At 40.3% G+C, this 20,471-nt stretch overlaps 1 protein-coding gene across 2 annotated transcripts in view; it reads right to left on the bottom strand.

Annotated features, from left to right (window-relative positions):
* Positions 1-286: 286 nt before the first annotated feature.
* METTL8 (methyltransferase 8, methylcytidine) overlaps positions 287-20,471 on the bottom strand; it is an 89,190-nt gene continuing 69,005 nt past the window's right edge. The window contains exons 8-11 of one of the 2 annotated variants that reach the window (XR_004984868.2): positions 11,303-11,409; positions 11,111-11,176; positions 9,536-10,121; positions 287-578 (exon numbers count right to left, since the gene is read on the bottom strand). Coding sequence is in view for 1 of the 2 variants with exons in the window: in XM_036421084.2 (XP_036276977.1) it covers positions 9,982-10,121; positions 11,111-11,176; positions 11,303-11,409 (313 nt within the window). In the remaining variant the exon portion in view is untranslated. Of the gene's footprint in view, positions 579-9,127; positions 10,122-11,110; positions 11,177-11,302; positions 11,410-20,471 lie in introns of those variants that run through there. The other variant, XM_036421084.2, reaches the window with a different exon arrangement.

The raw sequence follows: 20,471 nt of genomic DNA, 5'->3' as shown, positions 1-20,471 counted from the left end.
TTGGACGCTTCTTACGTGGCCAATGGTTATACTGAAGCTTTGTTTCACTAATCTCCAGAGCCCATAGGAAACAAAGCTGCAGGTGAAGAGGCCCCAGAAAGACTGGTGGGTTAAGAGTTCATACTAGCACATTCGTGGGAAGGGTAGCTTCATAGAATAATCACTTCTCTGGATCCTGAACTTCATTTTTCATTTGGGTTAAAAAATAAATAAATAAATAAATAAATAAATAAATAAATAAATAAATAAATAAATAAATAAACAACCACTTTAAAAAACATCTTCTAGAGGGTCGAAGTGGAATGTATACATTACAATAAATGAGGCCTGTGAAGGAAGAAGTATGAGTAATGAGAAAAGCAATTCTCCTTGGAGACAAATATCCTTGCTTCGATGCAGCATGTGATTCTGGCAATGTCAGTCCTTCTCTTCCAGGTGCTTTTCGGTGCTCGTTCCAAATGCTGCTTGTGGGGCCACCTGCGGGAGTGGGATGAACTCAAGATGTCTGAGGAGCTATCACAGTCTCTATGGCAAACACTCTGCTCAGCAGGACAGCCCTGACAGAAAAACAGGTTACTCTTGGGAAGCAAGAGGTGAGAGAAACGAGGCAGCAATGGAATAGTGTTGCTTGTTAACTACATTAACATTAAAGACAAACAAACAAAACTAATGCAATCGACTCAACAGCATCTCAGCATTTATTTTAGGAAGTCACTTGGTTTTAGCACTTTTCCCCATTGGAAAAGGCTTTAAGACACACAGGGTGATTGCTGTTCCCCATATATATATATATTTTTTTTTAAAAAAAAACAACAACCAATAATCAATATATAAGGATTAACTGAGAAAAAAACTAGTTTCTGCTTTTTTTCTGCAATGAGCTAGGAAATGCAGCATAAAGGAGAAATGGGTTGAAAACGACCAAAGAATTTGTATAAGGATTAAAAAAACTCACAGTTTTCCTGGACCAAAAAGTAGGAGACATAATGGTTGGGGCTTTTTGGGAGGCAATCGATGGCTCACCTAATTTGGTAGGTATCAGCGGATAGAAATGCATGTTTCCTGGGGCCCACGCTTTACTGAGTGCCTGTCTGCTGGAGAAAATCAAAGGTAAAGACTCAAAATCACTGGGAGGCCAAGCGCACCGCTAACTGGACACTGTTTATAACCCTGTGAAGTCCATGTGCACTTGAAGTATTGACTTTTTTCCTCCTTATGTAATATAAGGGGGAGCAGAATTTGTCACCCTAAAATATGCCTCTTTGGCATAAGGATTATTTTAGGCTGATTATTTTTAAGCAATAGCAGATAGGAAAAGCTCTGACAACTGAGTAGAAGTTACCTTTTTTTAAAGAGACATTTGCAAAAAGAAATGTAATGGTGTATCAAGAAGACAAGAAGGACTCTAAATCTCTAAAGACTTATCCACGGAGGCGGCAAGAACTTAAATCTGCATAACAACCTTAGCCTTGTTCACTGTGCTTTTCCTGGTCACCTCCCTCAACTGGCTCCCCACCCCACCCAGGCATCTTTTGTCCTTCGCTGATGATGGCATCTAAGGTGATGGCTTTTGCCATTTTGGGGAGTTACCCAGTTTTCCTGGGGTCTTCCCCATGAATGCTGGAGGTACTGGTATACACATTAAACTTTTGTTTGCTTTCCTTCTGTTGCTCTCTCTCTCTCTCTCTCTCTCTCTCTCTCTCTCTCTCTCTCTCTCCTCTCTCTTTTGTTAATCCTAACCACTGGTCCACGGGCCAACGCTGTAACCACTGAGCAACCAGCCAGGGCTATCTCTCTCTCTTTAAAATATATTTTATTGATTTTTTTACAGAGAGGAAGAGAGAGGGACATAGAGTTAGAAACATCGATGAGAGAGAGACATCGATCAGCTGCCTCCTGCTCATCCCCTACCAGAGATGTGCCCTCAACCAATGTACATGCCCTTGACCAGAATCGAACCTGGGACCTTTCAGTCCACAGGTCGACGCTCTATCCACTGAGCCAAACTGGTTTCGGCTACTATCTCTCTTTTTATTACAGGGGTATTAGCCAAGAACTTAGAAGGGTAGAGAAAAAAAAAAAATACTTTTCCTCCCTTCAAGTGTTAATGTGTATTTATTCATTCACCTGCCGCTAGCAGCGCCTTACTAAAGGTTAAGTGGTTGTGAAACCACATGCTTCGGAGAATCCAAGCAGCTGTTTAAACTCTTGAACAAGCAGCGGTGCCTTGTGGCTTGCCTCTGATGTGTTGCAGAGGCAGCTGAGGGTGGGCTGCCTTTGACCATCTGCAGGTTTTGTTATGCTCCACCAATCTCGTGCCAACCTGGCTTGCCGGAGCTGGGGTCACTGTACGCGGAGACATTTTGGGATGGTGCTCAAGGGAGCTGTGCTCGGCAGCCTCCTGGGCCCTCCTGCAGGTGCACTCGCCTTTTCAGTTCGATGCTGTTTTTCTTACCGTCTGTAGGCCCTCGCAGCAGAACTATTATTACTGGCTTGTGACTGCGTGTTGCTGATTCATACTCAGAGGAAGAAGACATCTTGTCTCCAGCACTCTTTCCTGTCACTGAAGGCATATGTTAACAAAGGACAGATCTGGGCATCCATTCTTCCCTGTAGCTTTGAGGCCACAATATCAATTCATTATAAATGAAGATGAAACTGTTACTTTACTTCTATTCATATTTATAACTATGCCAAAGCTATCCTGCTGGTACCTTTGTGCCTCTCAAATCTCAAACCATATTCCAAGAAACGCTCAATATTTTATGCTTGAATTGGCATTAATGTACAATGTTTTAAATAAAGATGTTTTCACTCATGTTTTATTACCGACACGCCATGAATTCACATGCTGTATATTAGATTATGCCAGAGCTGGATCTCTTTGAAGGCTTCCCCTCCCCTGGCTGTACAGACTAATCTTTTTTTCTTTAAGTGATGAGGATGCAAGTATTGGGTGCTCTGCTTACTCGGAGGGAAGCCAAGCAGAAGGCCGAAGGCTGAAGGCTGAAGTGGACGGGGCAAAGGAATTAAATACACAGAAGGCGTAAAAGAACGGATGGAAGGCTTTTGCTGCTTCGTCATTCCTCTCGGTTCCTTTTATTCCCTTCCCAGTTTGTTCCTGTGGACAAGGGCAACCTACTTATTTCATAGTCTCACTGGAGCCAGAATGAGCTGTAGTCATAAGGTTTGAGGTGCAGGAAACTGGAGTTAGAGACCACCTAGACATATTAAAGGAAGGTTTATTCCCAGTAATGAGCGGGACTCATTAAGGAGGTAGAGAAATCAGAATTAAAGGAGTGCGGAAAGGAGAAAGGACCTATCCGGGCTGACTCCACAGACGGAAATGGAAAGTAGCAACATGTGGAGGAGTGGGGAGCTTTTTGAGGAGAGGAACAGGAAAGGGTTGGACCCAGGGCAGAACAGGAAGGGGTGGGCCCCAGGGCACTCGACACGCGCTGATTGGTGGTTCAATGTCTTGGGGATGTCTCAGTGGCAGATGCCAGTAATGTCATAACTCCGCCCACCAGTTGGGGGGGGGGAGGATCTCACAGTAGTAACCTTGAAAGTCATCTGATCCAACTCTCATCCATTGTTATAATTCTCCGTTTTACTCAGAAACTTTCTTCTCCCGCAGTTTTCTGAGCAGCATTCGAGCCTTTCAATTACAAGTGCACTGATGAGAGGAGAGGTTTGGAATCAGACAGTCCTGGGTACAAATCGTGGCCATCACTGACATCTCAGAGTCCTGTCTCACGGGTTAAACAGTTATCATAGAGCTAATTCGTAGGAGCTTGGGGGTTAAATGAAGTAAATAAAAGAGTAGTATATAAAAAACAGTACAGAGAGATACATTAAGGGTAGCTGAGCAGTTCAATAGAAACTAGGACCCACACTTCCTGTCTGATGCGAGGCCCTGCTTTTCCACAGCGTCCTCACAAGGTCTCATAACACCACTGAAAACGTGTCTGATGCTGCAGTGCTCAGTGTGCTGCCCTGCAGACTGTACCTGCTTTTATTAATAACAATACCTCAGGGCTTTAGAATTTACAGTGCACTTTCACAAGTCGGGGGAAACAGCCCCGTCAACGTGTCTACTGATGACTAAGAGGCAGGAAACCGAGGAGCAGAAGTTCTGAAAGGTCTATTAGCGATGCAAATGTGAAGTAGCCTGCACTTGAGAGGAGCTTAATAAACATGAAAACTAATTAGAAGTTACAATGCGAGACACATTCAGGCTTCAGATCTTGGCTTTAATGAGTCTGAAAACCATAAGGCCTTGGGGACAAGAATTGAAGCTAGCCGAAACCAGTTTGGCTCAGTGGATAGTGCATCGGCCTGCGGACTTAAGGGTCCCGGGTTCGATTCCGGTCAAGGGCATGTACCTTGGTTGCGGGCACGTCCCCAGTGGGGGGTGTGCAGTAGGCAGCTGGTCGATGTTTCTCTCTCATAGATGTTTCTAGCTATCTATCCTTCTCCCTTTCTCTCTGTAAAAAATCAATAAAAAATATATATTAAAAAAAAAATAAAGAATTGAAGCTACCTGAAGCTTAACAGTCTAAATGGTTCAGATGTCCAGGAGGGCAGCTCTCTGCGTTCTGATGAATTTTCACATAGAAACCAGAGTACAGCAATGATTCAGATTGCATAATGGTAGAAATTGTGTGTTCCTGGTTTAGAGACAAAGCATATGGAATTGAGACAAACAGCAAATAAGCTCTCAGAAGTCAACATTATCTGGGTGTTTCAATCTGCCAAATGTGTCATACTGCATGCAAAACTTTTAAAAATAGAAACTGTTACCTTGGCTTTTTCTCACAACCCTCTCAAACAGTTCTTCACATGTGAAAGGATTTTTACACTTAGAAAATGCTCAAAAGTGAATTTTTAGAAATGGAAAAATATGGAAGGTGCATTTTCGGTATAGCATGTTTCATTGTTTGTGTAGCCTAAGAAGATGAAAGAATGAATCTTTTTCTGTTAGAAAGAGATGGGGAAAAAGAAAAAGAAAATGGACTTTTCAAAATCTAGCTCCTTCAGAAGAAGATGAATTTTTAAATGATCAAACTCTGTCTAAAGGGAAAAATAAAAATTTCATGCAATTAGAAAATAGTTTAAAAAAATAGTTTAAATTAATACCCAAGCAGGTGCGTTTGTAACACTTCATGATTTTGTCAATTCCCATAGACAATATTCCAAATATTCTCTTATTTTTCTTTCTCTGCCCCCAAATCTACATTTTGTCTAGCAATAAACTCAAAATAGGGGATTGGTTCAGGTCAGAGAGACTGACCAACATACTTCAGACATTGGTAGCAATGGCCTTCCTGAGCCCTTATGTGGAATAGGAGGTCTATGCTAGACAGAGCTCAAAAGAGGACAGTTTGTGTCTCATAGTCCAAATTGGGTTGCTGTATTTTTGAAGCTTCTAAAGGTTAACTACATGCTGTAATACACTATAGAAAGACAAGACGCTGAATTTTACTGCGCCAGTCAAGAGACAGGCTTGAATCTGCTATTTAGGACTGAGAGAGACAGTACAATTTACATGTGTGAGAATGTGCGAATAATTTCACCTTCTGTTGTTTTTAAAACCACCTTGGGCCATGATTTTGAAATTGAGAAACAAGATCTCCTGGGGTTCCCATGGCAACATTAACTTATCTAACTTCCCTTGTTGTCTGCAATACTTCCATTACTAATCTGGCTTGTAAATATACATTTTAATTATCAAAGACAACCAAGTTAAGAGTCTCGGGCAAATTTCAACTTTTACATTTACTGACATGCATGTTTAAACAAACCTGCATACTGTACTTCTGGAGACTTGCTACCAAGGCAAGTGTGTACAAAAACCTTTCTGTGGTCTTCCTTGCTCCTCATCTCTGCATGTCTTTCTTTCTTTCTTCCTTTCTTTCTTTCTTCCTTTCTTTCTTTCTTTCTTTCTTTCTTTCTTTCTTTCTTTCTTTCTTTCTTTCTTTCTTTCTTTCTTTCTTTCTTCCTTCCTTCCTTCCTTCCTTCCTTCCTTCCTTCCTTCCTTCCTTCCTTCCTTCCTTCCTTTCTTTCTTGCTTTCTTTAAAATATATTTTATTGATTTTTTTACAGAGAGGAGGAGAGAGCAATAGAGATCTAGAAACGTCGATGAGAAACATCAACCAGCTGCCTCTTGCACACCCCCTACCGGGGATGTGCCCGCAACCAATGTACATGCCCTTGACTGGAATCGAACCTGGGACCTTTCAGTCCCCAGACCGACGCTCTACCACTGAGCCAAACCGGTTTCGGCTGCATGCCATTCTTTAGATCAGTGTTTTTCAACCTTTTCTGGGCAAAGGCACACTTGTTTCATGAAAAAAATCACGAGGCACACCACCATTAGAAAATGTTAAGAAATTTAACTCTGTGCCTATATTGACTATATATAAAGTAATTCTCTTGAATAGGAATCAAATAAACACAAAGAAAGTATTTTATAATTACTTTATTATGAAATATTAAGTAAACAAAATAGTGAAAAATTATAAAATTCTTGTCTTGTCTGCACCTACGGCACACCAGGCAACATCTCTGCCGCGGAACAGCGGTTGAAAAACGCTGCTTTAGATGACCCCTCAACCAGTCTCTCCAGATACATTTATAACACGCCATGACTTGGATAAAACAGAAACAAACAAACCTCAAATGGCTCCAGTCCGGGGACTAGACCCTGATGTGGCCTCCATTCTAGACTATACGATGACCCTCTCCCTATCTTTTCTCCACTACTTGTCATCATACATGTCCTGCACCAAATACGTTTTCTCACCATCTTGAGAGCGTACATTCAAGGACCCCCTCCCAGAACCCTGACTCTTCCCCCTTCCTTCCTACAGAGATCTTTCTTTCAGAACCACTATTACGGCTGTGACCATCACCATGTGGCAGGCTGTTTGTAACTGGACAGCATCCCTCCCCTTTATTTATTTATTCATGTAAAATTAACCTTTTAAAAAAATTCTTTATTGTTCAGATTATTACAGATGTTCCTCTATTCCCCTCCCCCCCACCCCGAGACCACCCCTCTACCTAGTTCCCACCCCACTCCAGGCCTTCCCCACTACCCACCCCCCCAACTGACCTCGTCCATAGATATAAGATCTTTGTCCAATCTCTTCCAACACCTCCATAACCCCTTCCTCCTGAAAATTGTCAGTCTGTTCCCTTTCCATTCCCCTGATTCTATTACATTCATCAGTCTGTTCTGTTTATCAGGTTTTTTATTCATTTGATTTTTTAAGTTCACTTGATAGATATGTATTTGTTGTCACTTTGTTGTTCATAGTTTTTTTTATCTTTAACTTTTTCTTCTTCTTCTTCTCTTCTTAGAGAATACCCTTCAGCATTTCATATAATACTGATTTGGTAGTGATAAACTCTTTTAGCTTTTTCTTATCTGTGAAGCTCTTTATCTGACCTTCAATTCTAAAAGATAGCTTTGATGGGTAGAGTAATCTTGGTTGTAGGTTCTTGCTATTCATCACTTTGTATATTTCTTGCCACTCCCGTCTGGCCTGCATAGTTTCTGTTGAGAAATCAGCTGACAGTCGTATGGGTACTCCCTTGTAGTTAACTGTTTTTCTCTTGCTGCTTTTAATATTTTCTCTTTGTCTTTTGCCCTTGGCATTTTAATTATGATGTGTCTTGAAGTGGTCCTCTTGGGATTCCACTTGTTTGTGGTTCTCTGCACTTCTTGGACTTGTAAATCTATTTCTTTCACCAGGTAGGGGGAGTTTTCTGTAATTATTATTATTATTATTATTATTATTATTTTTAAATATATATATTTTATTGATTTTTTACAGAGAAGAAGAGAGAGGGATAGAGAGTTAGAAACATCGGTGAGTGAGATGTGCCTACTGGGGATGTGCCTGCAACTAAGGTACATACCCTTGATCAGAATTGAACCTGGGATCTTTCAGTCTGCAGTCCACTGAGCCAAATCGGTTTCAGCTCTGTCATTATTTTTTCAAACAGGTTTTCAATATCTTGCTCTCTCTCTTCTTCTGGCACTCCCATAATTCGGATGTTGATATGTTTGAAGTTGTTCCAGAGGCTCCTTACACTATATTCATTGTTTTGTTTTGTTTTGTTTTGTTTTGTTTTGTTTTTGCTTTTCCATTTGGGTGTTTTTTGTTTTTTGCTTCTTTGTATTTCAAGTCTTTGAATTGATTCTTGAGATCCTTTAGTCTGCTGTTGGATCTCTGTATAATATTTTTTATTTCAGTCAGTTTATGCTTAATTTCTGATTGGTCCTTTTTCATATTCTTGAATATCTCACTAAGTTCCTCAGAGGTTTCTAGAAGATTCTTGAGTAACCTTATAACCATGGTTTTGAACTCTATATTTCAGTATTTTGCTTTCATCCATTTCTTTCATTGAACTTGTTTCTTTGTCTCTGCATTTTGGCTCCTTCCCTGTGTTTGTTTCTATGTACTGGGTAGCTGCAAAGTCTCCTTGAGTTGATAGAGTGGCCTTGTGTGGTAGGTGTTCTAAGTCATCTGAGGTGGACACTCTTGGTGCACCCCTTTGTGGGCTGTGCACATAGTCTTGTAGTTAACCCTTGATTGCTGTTGGTATCACTGGGAGGAATTGACCTCCAGGCCAAGTGGTTGTGAGGACCAGCTGTGTCTACACTGGAAAATCTGTTGTGCAGGAGACACCCTTATGGGGCAGGACTTGCTTCAGTGGGGCTTTGATGCTCACTGAGTCCTCCTCTTTTTAAAAAAAATTGTCTTGATTTTCCATAGAGGAACTTTCCTCTATTTTATACGTTCTGGTGGCACCATCAACAAAGCTTCCTTGCCCCAGCTTATTAAGAGGTAATCATGCCTAAGTTGGACCAATCACATTCTCTCAGGAAGTTGAATTTTAAATAAATTAAAAAAGGAAAAACAGTGGAAATTGAATTATTACAATGGTGATCACTTGAAGAGACTGTCCATTTCTCCCAAATTTCTGTGACTCCTCATCAACATTCATCAGCTGTTAAGCTCCCTACTTGAGTACTTGATCACATATTATCTTGATTTAGATGCTTGCTATGTGCACATTTTGCTTTGCCAGCTAGATACTATTGATACTCTCTGAAAACAGGCCTGGGTCTTTATTTATTGTATTCATATAATTCAACACAATGTAAGTACTTAGCAACAAATAAAAAATAAACAATCTTAGAAACTCCTTAAGTAACAAATGAAAGACCAATCTTAGAAATTCCATTCTATTAATGTGCAATACACAAGCCGACTTATATCCTTTTGAGGCAAAGTGGTAAATAAAATTTGTAATTGCTACAATTAAGAATCTTCTTGGGTATAAACAGTTGTCTGAAGGAGAACATACAATGACTTGAACACCTAATAGTATGTAAATAATTTTAGCATCAGTTATAGATTCCCAATTTTAGAAAAGGAAAGAGAAAGACATTAGTCTCTGAATTAAAAAAAAAAAAAGGTTTTGGGAAAACAGACCACAAAACAAAAAAATAACAACACACCTTTGTCTTGGGCTTGTGATTTTCCCTGGAAACAAGGTGAGCTGCTTGTCAGCTACCAGATAACACAGGAGGGAATTAAATTGTGTTTGACTAATATATAAATAGCGTAGGTGATTTTCTCCTCTTCTGAAAAAATGGAAGGTCATGGCTTATGACAGTAATTAAATTGCATGCTTACAAAATTCAAACAAGCTTGCTCATATTAAGTTTTGAAAACACAGGCTCTGAATGCACTCTCCCGAACCCCTTACATGTGCTTACAATACACCAAAGAGCTCGCCCACAACAGAATACATATAGTCCCTTCTCCTGATTGTCTTTTCATAAATAAAAAGTTTATAGAAGTCTTTGAGTAGTGTGTTCCTCTGGTTTGCACCTCAACGTGGCACAGAGTTCAGCCATGAGAAAGGAGTGAAAATGCAGACGTGGAGCTTTTCTTGAGTTAACTATAATGGTTTCTGGAATTTGCCTTGAACCCAGACTCGGTGCATTTTCACTTGTTTTTTCCTATTAACTTGTAAGCGGCGGTCAATCAGATTTTGCTTCTCGTCTAACCCAGCTTTGCAGAACATACTGTGGACTTCCCCTGTGAGACAAAAATAGCAACCAAGAGTGTGACATATGACTGGGGAGAGGGGGGATGGCAGTCAGAAACATGGAACATTAAATGAAATGACTGACCACCTAAATTTCACTTTTACTAACAAATACTCAACACAAAACGATGAAGGGAATGTGAAACTAAGTGGGTTTCTTCCACTTCACCCAAATACACCAAGTATAAACAGGCTAGCACAGCAAGCATAGATGTACATTATTGGTGACAGCTTCCAATATTTTGAAAGGTGCCCCTTGTTTGAGTTTTTATTGGTTTGCAAAAATCCCAAATGATACTTTATAATACTCTTCATATAAGTTTGGGGAAAGTCCCTATGCATAGGATTCATTTGAAATACTTTTTTTAAAAAAATAGATTTTATTGATTTTTTACAGAGAGGGAGAGAGGGATAGAGAATTAGAAACATCGATGAGAGAGCATCATCGATCAGCTGCCTCTTGCACACTCCCTACTGGGGATGTGCCCACAACCAAGGTACATGCCCTTGACCAGAATCGAACCTGGGACCTTTCAGTCCCCAAGCCGACTCTCTATCCATTGAGCCAAACTGGTTTTGGCTGAAATACTTTTTTAAAATGAGAAAGTGACAAGAGCTAAGTAATTTTTCTAGGGACTCTTAAAATCATACTCCTGCCTCTGCTGTGGTATAGCATCAAGTTTTTTCATATGTGGACAAACAATACCTCCAAAATGGAACAGACTATTCCTACATTTGAGTATAAGGATGGAACATCTGATTATTTAAAGCCGTTTTGCCTGAAGAAAGATTAGAAGGCAAAAATGCCATTTTCAAACTGTATGTACAGTAGAATAGTACAGTCACCAAAGTACAGACATCCAATGTTTAATCAAACATTAAAGCCTCATTTTTAGAGCTTCTGAATTTTCTCCCTGTAAACAATAACCAAAAATACTTTTTTTTACAACTAATTATTTATTCTTATAGATAAGTATACCTTTCGTAAAAAAATATACTCGAGTACCGTCCCCTCGAACATAAAAATTTTCAGATAAACAGTGCCCTGAAAAAAGAAAATAATTATGAGAAGAGAAACTTAATATTTCTTTAAAAAAAATCTTGACATGAAATATAAATGAGACATTCTTTAAAACACATGAAAATAATTTGAGATTGAATATACTATTACCCCTTTTAAAACGAAGCTGGGTCTTATCATATTTTCCATAATCCCGAAATAACAGCATTCCCCCAGGTTTCAGTAACGTGGACAATCGGTTTACAACACCTTGCATCCTTTGAAAAAAAGCAAGATACGGTTTGCAGAAATCTCTCATATACCACATTTAACTTTTTAAAAAAATATATATTTTATTGATTTTTGTACAGAGAGGAAGGGAGAGAGTTAGAGAGTTAGAAACATCGATGAGAGAGAGTCATCGATCAGCTGCCTCTTGCACACCCCCCACTGGGGATATGCCCGCAACCAAGGTACATGCCCTTTTCCGGAATCGAACCCGGGACCTTTCAGTCCCCAAGCCAACGCTCTATCCATTGAGCCAAACCGGTTTCGGTCACATTTAACTTTCTTAATGATAAAATAACAAAAGCTCAATAAGGCTCAAGAAACCTAAACCACAAAAATAAGGGCAACAAAGACAAAAAATATTTTGTACATAAAGAAAAAAAAGGAGAGAAAAGGAAGATGGCTGCCAACAGGAAGGCAGGCTGCAAGATAATGTGTGAGTGAGAGAACAAAAGGAGAGAGTGTGGACGTGTGGGGAGTGTCTATTTGTGAGTGAGGGACAGCTACACTGAGTGGCCAGATTATTATGATCTCTGAACCCATAATAATCTGGCCACTCAGTGTATTTCCTGTATAATAGAAATCTACTATGCAAATTGTCCCCTTGAACAGGAGTTTGACCAGCAGGCAGGCCAGCCAACTGCTCATGTCCCCTCCCCCTGGCCAAGCTGGCTGGACCCCACCCATGCATGAATTCATGCACCAGGCCTCCAATATATATATACATACACACACACACACACACACACACACACACACACACACACACTGAGTACCAGATTATTATGTGTTCAGAGGTCATAATAATCTGGCCACTCAGTGTATATTCCAAGGGACTGTTGGAGACTGCTGAACTGGGTTCCCCTGATTGGGCAGCCTCCACGATTGCTGAAATCCCTCCCAGAGAAACTGGCTCTCCTGAAGAGACTGTGCCATCTTGAAGGGGAGAATGGCTGTGATCGGAAGCCTAGCCTTAACTTCAATTGGGAAGAATAGGATACCTCCCGGGATCCTACGACCACCACACCCAGAGACCAGCTGCGAACCCACACACACCGGGTCTCGAGCAGCACCAATACATGGACGCAGACGAGCTCTGCACCTCCTCAAGGAAAGGTCAGGTTTTGCCCAGAGAAAGGTGAGGTCTGCGATCCAGGCTGGAGGGAGAAATGTGTGCAGTGGGATCTAGAGGTTCAGAGGAAGTCTGGGCCCCACAAAATCCGCAGACGTTAGGGCCAGCACAGTCTGCAAATGTGGAAGGGAGTCCTCAGGGCTGCTGACAGAAGGGAACTCTAGAAATCAACTCATAACTGGGATGGGCCAAAAGGGCAGCCTGAAGCTTTACCAGTAAACCGGCTGTGCTGTGCCAGGGGGAAAGATGTGCACAGAGACGTGAACAGTCGTGTGCAGTGCGGGGGCAAAAACGTCATGAGTTTGCGCACTTACTCTGGCTCTTTTTTTCTCTCTAAATTCTTGCTTTTGATTACTAAGCCCAGTACATAAGATCACCCAGTTAAAAATGCTCTCAGAGACTGCAGGGGAAAGTTGTTTTTGTGGAACCTGGGGATCAGAGTGGGGAGAAATAATCAGAAGACCAGCGCTGGGCAGTCCATCCCCCCAAACCAGTATGAAGCGCAGCAAATTCTAAATACTGGGTAGAGAGGACTGATAGCTCTGGATGTCAATACAGGAATACTGCCACCCAGGGGTTGAATCACAAACTGATTCTTGTGTAAATACAACCGCAGGCGGGCTGAGTAACAAAGAAATACTGCCAGCTTCAAAACAAGATTGTGGCTTACAACACAGAGGAGCTGTGGATTGCAGGGAACTTCAATACTGTCCTGACTACTTGACAGGAAACAGGCATGTCAAACAATAAGTAGAGGAAGTGAATGACCTTCACTACTGCACATTTTTATTTTTCATCTTTTACTTAAGAAACTAATTTTTTTCTCACTCGATTTTACCTTTTTACTTATTATATTTTTATTTTTAATAAGCATTATTACTACTACTATTTTACCTTTTTTAAAGTTTCATTTTATTTTTCTCTTTATTTTGGGATTAGTGTTCTACATTCTCTTTTCATTTTTCCTTTAGCATCATTTTACTCTATCACAACTTTACCTTTATGCCAACACTCTCTTCCTCACTTTTCCCCTTTTGTTGTCCTGTTTCTCTTACCCTTTTCCTGCTTTATATTTTCCCTATTCCTTCTTTTCACACACTGTTAAAAATTAATCCTACTTATATATCTAATTTCCAATCCCCTACTCCAAGTCCATACACACATCTCTCTTTTCTCTCTTCACTATCCTATTTTTTTCTCTCTTTCCTTTTTTGATTGTTTTTTATTTATGTTGTTTTATTTTGTTTTGTTTTGCCATTTTTTCTCTCTGTCCTATTGTTGTTGTTAGTTTGATTGTTGATTAGATTGATTTTTTTTGTTTGTGTGATTCTCTCTCTCTCTCTCTCTCTCTCTCTTTCTCTCTCTCTCTCCCTCCCTCCCTCTTTTTTTCTTCTTCTGTTTTTCCACTCCTTACTTGTTATTAGTTGTTGTTTGTAGTTTGCATTCATATCTGGGTGTTAGTTGTTTGCATTTTTTGGATTAATTGTTCTATTGGAGTTTTCTCCCCATATAGTTTTCTCCCTTCTTTTTCTTTTCTCTCTTACATTTCTTCCTTTTCTCAATATCATTTTTGCACTCTTTTTTTTTTTTTTTTAAGTCCCCTCATTCTCTTTTCTCTGATGGTCACCTTTATTTGGGGTTATTAGTATCATGAATACATTTGTGTTCAGTGCCTTGTACATTGTGCCTTGTTGTGTTGTATTTTGTGCCTTTGAGTCAGTGCAGGAGAGAGAGAGCTACATAACCAGAAACCCGAAGAGACCATGGGGAGACAAAGAAACAGCCCGCATACGAAAGAAAAAGAGGCATCACCAGAAAAGGAAGTTAACAAAATGGAAGCAAGCAATATGTCAGAGAAAGAATTCAGAGAAATGGTCATAAGGTCGCTGAAAAGGTTGGAAGGCAAATTCAACAATATGTGTAAGAACCAAGAAGAAATGAAGAAGAACCAAGAAATGAAAAATGACATCACTGCAATAAAGAACTTAATAGAAAGCATGAACAGTAGACAAAAAGAAGCAGAAGACCACCTCAGTGATTTAGAAGATAGGAAAAAATACCCAAGCAAAGCAGCATCTAGAAAAAAAAAGCTTAAAAGAACAAGAGGAGAGCCTAAGGGAACTTTAAGATAACATGAAACAAAACAACATCTGCATAATAGGGGCTCCAGGAGAGGAAACTGAGCAAAGAATAGAAAACCTATTTGAAGAAATAATGACAGAAAAACTTCCCTGATATAGGGAAGAAAAAACTCACACAACTCCAATAAGCTCACAGAGTCCCAAACAAAATCAACCCCAAAAGACCGATGCCCAGACACATTATAGTTAAACTAGAGGCCCGGTGCACGAAATTCATGCATGGGAAGGGGTGTCCCTCAGCCCAGCCTGCACCCTCTCCAATCTGGGACCACTCAAGGAATGTCTGACTGCCTGTTTAGGCCGGATCCCACTGGTGGGTTCGGGCCTATTCCAGTAGTCGGACATCCCTCTCACAATCCAGGACTGCTGGCTCCTAAGCGCTGGCCTGCCTGCCTTCCTGACTGCCCCTGACTGCTTCTGTCTGCCAGTCTGATCACCCCCTAACCACTCCCCTGCCAGCCTGATTGATGTCTAACTGCTCCTCTGCCAGCCTGTTTGCCCCTAATTTCACTCCTCTACCAGCCTGATCACCTCTAACTTCCCTCCCTTGTAGGGTTGATAGCCCCTTTCTGCCCTCCCTTGCAGGTCTGGCCCCTCCCAACTGCCCTCCCCTACTGACCATCTTGTGGTGGCCATCTTGTGTCCACATGGGGGCAGCCATCTTTGAGCACATAGGGGCAGCCATCTTGTGTGTTGAAGTGATGGTCAATCTGCATATTTCTCTTTTATTAGATAGGATAGAGGCCTAATGCATGGGTGGGGGCCAGCTGGTTTGCCCTGAAGGGTCCAGATCAGGGTGGGGGTTCCCTTGGGGCATGGGGTGGCCTGGACAAGAGGCCTGTGGTGGTTTGCAAGCTGGCCACGCCCCCCGGCAACCCAAGTGGAGGCTTTGGTATCTGGGGTTTATTTACCTTCTATAATTGAAACTTTGTAGCCTTGAGTGGAGGCCTGGTCCCACCAGGGCAGGCAGAAAGCTGGTTGGCTTCCTCCATTGCCCGGGAAACCCAAGCCTCCCTCCTGCTCTCTGTGCCCATAGCCATCTTGGTTGGGTTAATTTGCATACTCGCTCTGATTGGCTGATGGGCATGGCTGGTGGGTGTGGCTTGTGGGTGTAGCAGACTGATGGTTAATTTGCATATTACTCTTTTATTAGCTAGGATTGGCAAACACCAACAACAAAGTAAGAATCTTAAAAGCAGCCAGAGAGAGACAGAAAGTTACCTACAAAGGATCCCTCATCAGATTATCGACTAATTTCTCAACAGAAACACATCAGGCCAGAAGGGAATAGAATGAAATATACAAAGTCACCAAAGGAAGGGTCTGAATCCAAGAATACTGTACCCAGCAATCAAAATTGTGGGTGAATCAGGAGCTTCACAGACAAAAAAGACCAAGGGAGTTTATCACCACCAAACCAGCAATGCAAGAAATATTAAAAGGTCTGCTATAAAAAGAACAAATAGGAAGCGAAGAAGGAACACAGACATAAAAAATAAAAATGGCGACAAAGAAGTACCTATCAACAATAATTTTAAATGTAAATGCCCCAATCAAAAGACATAGGGTAGCTATTGGGATAAGAAAACATGACCCATATATCTGATGTCTACAGGAAACCCACCTCAGAAAAAAGGACTCATGCAGACTGAGTGAAAGGATGGAAAAAGGTTTTTCAGGTGAATGGAAATAAAAAAAATAAAAAAAAAGCTGGGGTAGCAATACTTATATCTGACAAATTAGATCTTCAAAGTGAAAGGCATAACAAGAGATAAGGAAGGCCACTTCATAATACTAAAGGGAGCAATCCAACAAGAAGAAATAACTCTGGTAAACATATATGCACCCAATACAAGAGCACCCAAATACATAAAAAAACAAAAAAAACCTGGAGGATATCAAGGAAGAGAATGACAGCAATACAGTCATAGTAGGGGATTTTAATACCCACTAACATCACTGGAAAAATCCTCTAAACAAAAAATTAGTACAGAAACATCAATCCTAAATGACACACTAGATCAGACGGAATAAATTGACATCTTCAGAACATTTCATCCCAAAGACACAGAATATACATTCTTCTCAAGTGCACATGGGTCATTTTCAAAGATAGACCATGTGTTGGGGCACAGGCGAAGTCTCTTCAAATTCAAGAAGATAGAAACCATATCAAGGATCTTCTCAGATCACATGTGGCTCTTTGGCCCCTTGAATGTGGCTCTTCCACAAAATACTATGACCTGGGCGAGTCTATTTTGAAGAAGTGGCATTATAAGTAGTTTAAGTTTAAGAAATTTGGCTCTCAAAAGAAATTTCAATCATTGTACTGTTTATATTTGGCTCTGTTGACTAATGAGTTTGCCGACCACTGTCCTAGAGAATCAAGAAATCACCCAAATGACCAGAGTTTGATGGATGAAGTCAAAGCTCAACTACAAAACCACAGAGATATTTTCTGACAATTACAGCAAATTAAAGTAGGTCCAAGGCAGACAGAAACGGACACTGATCTATTTTTCTTGCAAGATAAAAAATAAGCCAAGCAATCCCAAAATGTGCATATCTGCAGTAAACAGAGATCAGCTTTCCTCCACAGTAGCTCCTTTAATCCTGACTTCTTTATGTAATAGTTCAAAGGTACCAACATTCACCAAAGTGTAACACCTCAAGGTACCATTAACCCTTCCAGGTCTCTCTTCTTCCGGTCATCAAGCTCTATCTTCTATTTCTTTTTTTTAAAATGACATCTTTGATATTTTTCTCTTTTGTTTCCCATTGGAACCCTGTTGGTACAAACTGCTATCTTTTTTAGGCCTGGAAACAGAATAGCTTTCTAACTTGTTTTATTATTCTCCCTGTCAATAATTCCTGCAGGTTATTGATGAATTATTCTGCTTAAAATGATGGTTTTATGAAATCATTGCTTTGCTCAGTTTTTCCTGTCTCTTTCCCCCTATTTCCTAACCTAAAGCATCAACTCCAGCCAAACTGTACATGCTTGGCTCGGAGCAGTCCATGCCTTTGTTTATGTGGTTCCCCCTCAAAGAATTCTCTCCTTGCTCTCTGCCTATTTATATTCTATTCACGCTGAAAGCCCCAGATTAATACTGGGAAGCCTTTACTTTCTTTCTTTTATTATTTATTCTACTCATCTCGTTCCCCATCAAATACGACTCCTTGTTACTGTTCTTGACTTACTGCTTTCGGTTAAGTGTTCATGGACTTATGTGTGATTATGGGTGAGAGGTGGCAAAGATTTCAGATACCGTATTAATGCCCATTGTTTGACATTGGCTGCTACAGAGCTCTATTGAGTTCAAAATCAGTGACAAACGTCTGCCCTGGGAAAGTGTAAGTAGAGAAATTGTAAATTTTAGCTGGTGTGCTCATCCACGCTTTATCCACGCTACTTAAAGCTTCTGAGGCGTTCTTGTTTTAAAAGTGAGGGCTTGGGATCAGATAATCTGTACATTCTTTCCAATTAAAACACTGTTCAGTGAAACAATGGGGTGAAAAGCTGTGGCAGGCTACGAAGGAAGCAGATACACGAAAGGAAGTGGGAACATGAAAATAACTATGAAAACAAGAGAGAAATAAACAGAAAGAAGTGGGATGCTTAGGTCAAATGCTCTTTTAAAAAACTGTAACCTAAGCACACTAAAGGGGAAAAGAAAAGTATTTTTCCTTGCTTATTTTATTACAGGTTTTTTCCTCATACTGTGCTTATATTCTTAGGCTTTGGCAATTAAATATGACTATATCTAACCTTAAAATAACTCACTTTCAGGATAAATGTTTTATGTACAGAGAAAGGTCTCTTTCTGCAATTATTACTAAAGCAAGCATGAAACAAAAATGCAGAAAAACAAAGCCAAATAAAGTTGAGCAACATGGGTCTGACCAGCGCAGGTCCATTTATACATGGACTTTTCCCAATAAACATATGGAAACTTTTTTTTGAGATTTCCTTACTCCTATGAAGCAATCATAATATTACCCTATGCTACCATATAGCGATTACATTGCTGCTTCCCCATTATCAATGCATGAATTGTTATACCTGTACATAAGTATGAATTTCTGTTTCACAATATCTTTTCATTTTTGATGTCTAGTGTTAGTGCTATAACATCTTCAGTGTTTTGTATCATGTAAGATAATACTGATGTAGGACTGACACTCTAGCTTATAAACAGATGACAAACTTACAGTATCAATAAATACAGCAGAGTACTGTATGTGTATTTTTTCTCTTACGATTTTCTTAACAATTTTTTCTTCTTATCAGCTTACTTTATTTAAGAATACAGTATACAATGCCCATAAAATCCAGCAGATATGTTAACTGACTGTTTATGTTGTTGTTAAGGCTTCTAGTCAACAGTAGGCTATTAGTAGTTAAATTTTTAGGGAGTTAAAAGTTATATGCAGATTTTCAACTGTGCAAGCGGTCAGCACCCCTATCCCTGCCTTGTTCAAAGATCAACTGTACTTCAAAATGTAGCCACCTCCTTCTGCAGATCCTTTCTTCCCAACTATCCTTTCACGTCGGGGTTGTAGGTAAAGGCAATGGGAGGTAGCTGATTTCTTGATCACCCTGTCTTGGCTCTTAATGCAGTTCCAGAGCCAGTGAGAGCTGCTGGCAGGAGCAGCTGGCAGTGAGATGGACAAGACGAGAGGGGAGAAAGCCCCTTTTCTTCCTTCACCCTACTTGGGCCACCTCTGCTGTCCTCCGGGTGAAGGAAGACGAGAAGGAAATGATGAGGTTTTTTAGATATGAGTATTGCCTGCCTACACTATGCTTGGGTCTATGGTAAACATACTTTCTTACATTTTAATGACAGGACAGAAGCTAGCTCTTCTTTTACAGCCTTCCATTTAAGCTGGGACCCCCAGACTCAAGGTCTAGCTGAACCACTTGCAGTTCATGTGTTTTTTCCAGGCTGGCAAGAATACTTTCCTAGAACTTCCCTGGGGCTGAATCTACTACCACAATCCTAAAAGACCTAAAAATATTGTCTTGTCTTTTCATTTACTATATCCTTCTTTCTACTCATTCGCCTTATTTTTAGATCATTTCCATGCAGATATGAAAGTGGCTATTGACATGATACATCTGAATTTATTCTATGATAAATACAATAAACATACTGTACAATAAAAGCAATCTTCCCAAGACATCTGCTTTCCCTTCTCTTTAACATTCTATTCAAATCACGGGAAAATACATCATGTACACTAATTTCCAATAGTCCGTTTGTGGTCTTATTTGGAATTTAAACATTTCCTGTTATGGGTGTCAAATAGAAAATCTTGTTCTCAATCCACCTACTCCATCCTTTTGACTATTCATCCTTTTAACTATGAAACAAAACATGTAGATGATATTTTTCTACTGGTACCAAGAGTCTAAACAGATTAGCAGGAAGGAACATGTTATAGAAACTGGGAGGGAAAAAGTAGTTTAATGGAACCTGTTGGATCTCACTAAGTGAAAATATATCTTTCATTCAGATTTATCTGGAAATCTAACTTGTTTTTCAACAAAGTAATCAAAGTGCCCGTCTCTGAATGAGAAGTAACAGGACTGTACAGGGTCCTAGTGGCCTTGCAGTTGCAAAGAGAGAAGCACATAGCAACTCAGCCTCTTTGGGAAAGGGTCACACTCATCCAACAAACAGGGGTGGAAGCCAAGCCTGTGCCTGCGACCAGAGGCTCCTTCCTGGAGGCGTCTACTACCTCAGGGAAAGGCCCACGTTTAAAAACCTCATGAAGG

Source organism: Pipistrellus kuhlii, unplaced genomic scaffold (assembly GCF_014108245.1).
Source record: "Pipistrellus kuhlii isolate mPipKuh1 unplaced genomic scaffold, mPipKuh1.p scaffold_m20_p_7, whole genome shotgun sequence".
Taxonomy (NCBI): Eukaryota; Metazoa; Chordata; class Mammalia; order Chiroptera; family Vespertilionidae; genus Pipistrellus; species Pipistrellus kuhlii.
The sequence above is the reverse complement of the archived record's forward strand: the minus strand, read 5'-3'. Positions and strand labels throughout refer to the sequence as shown.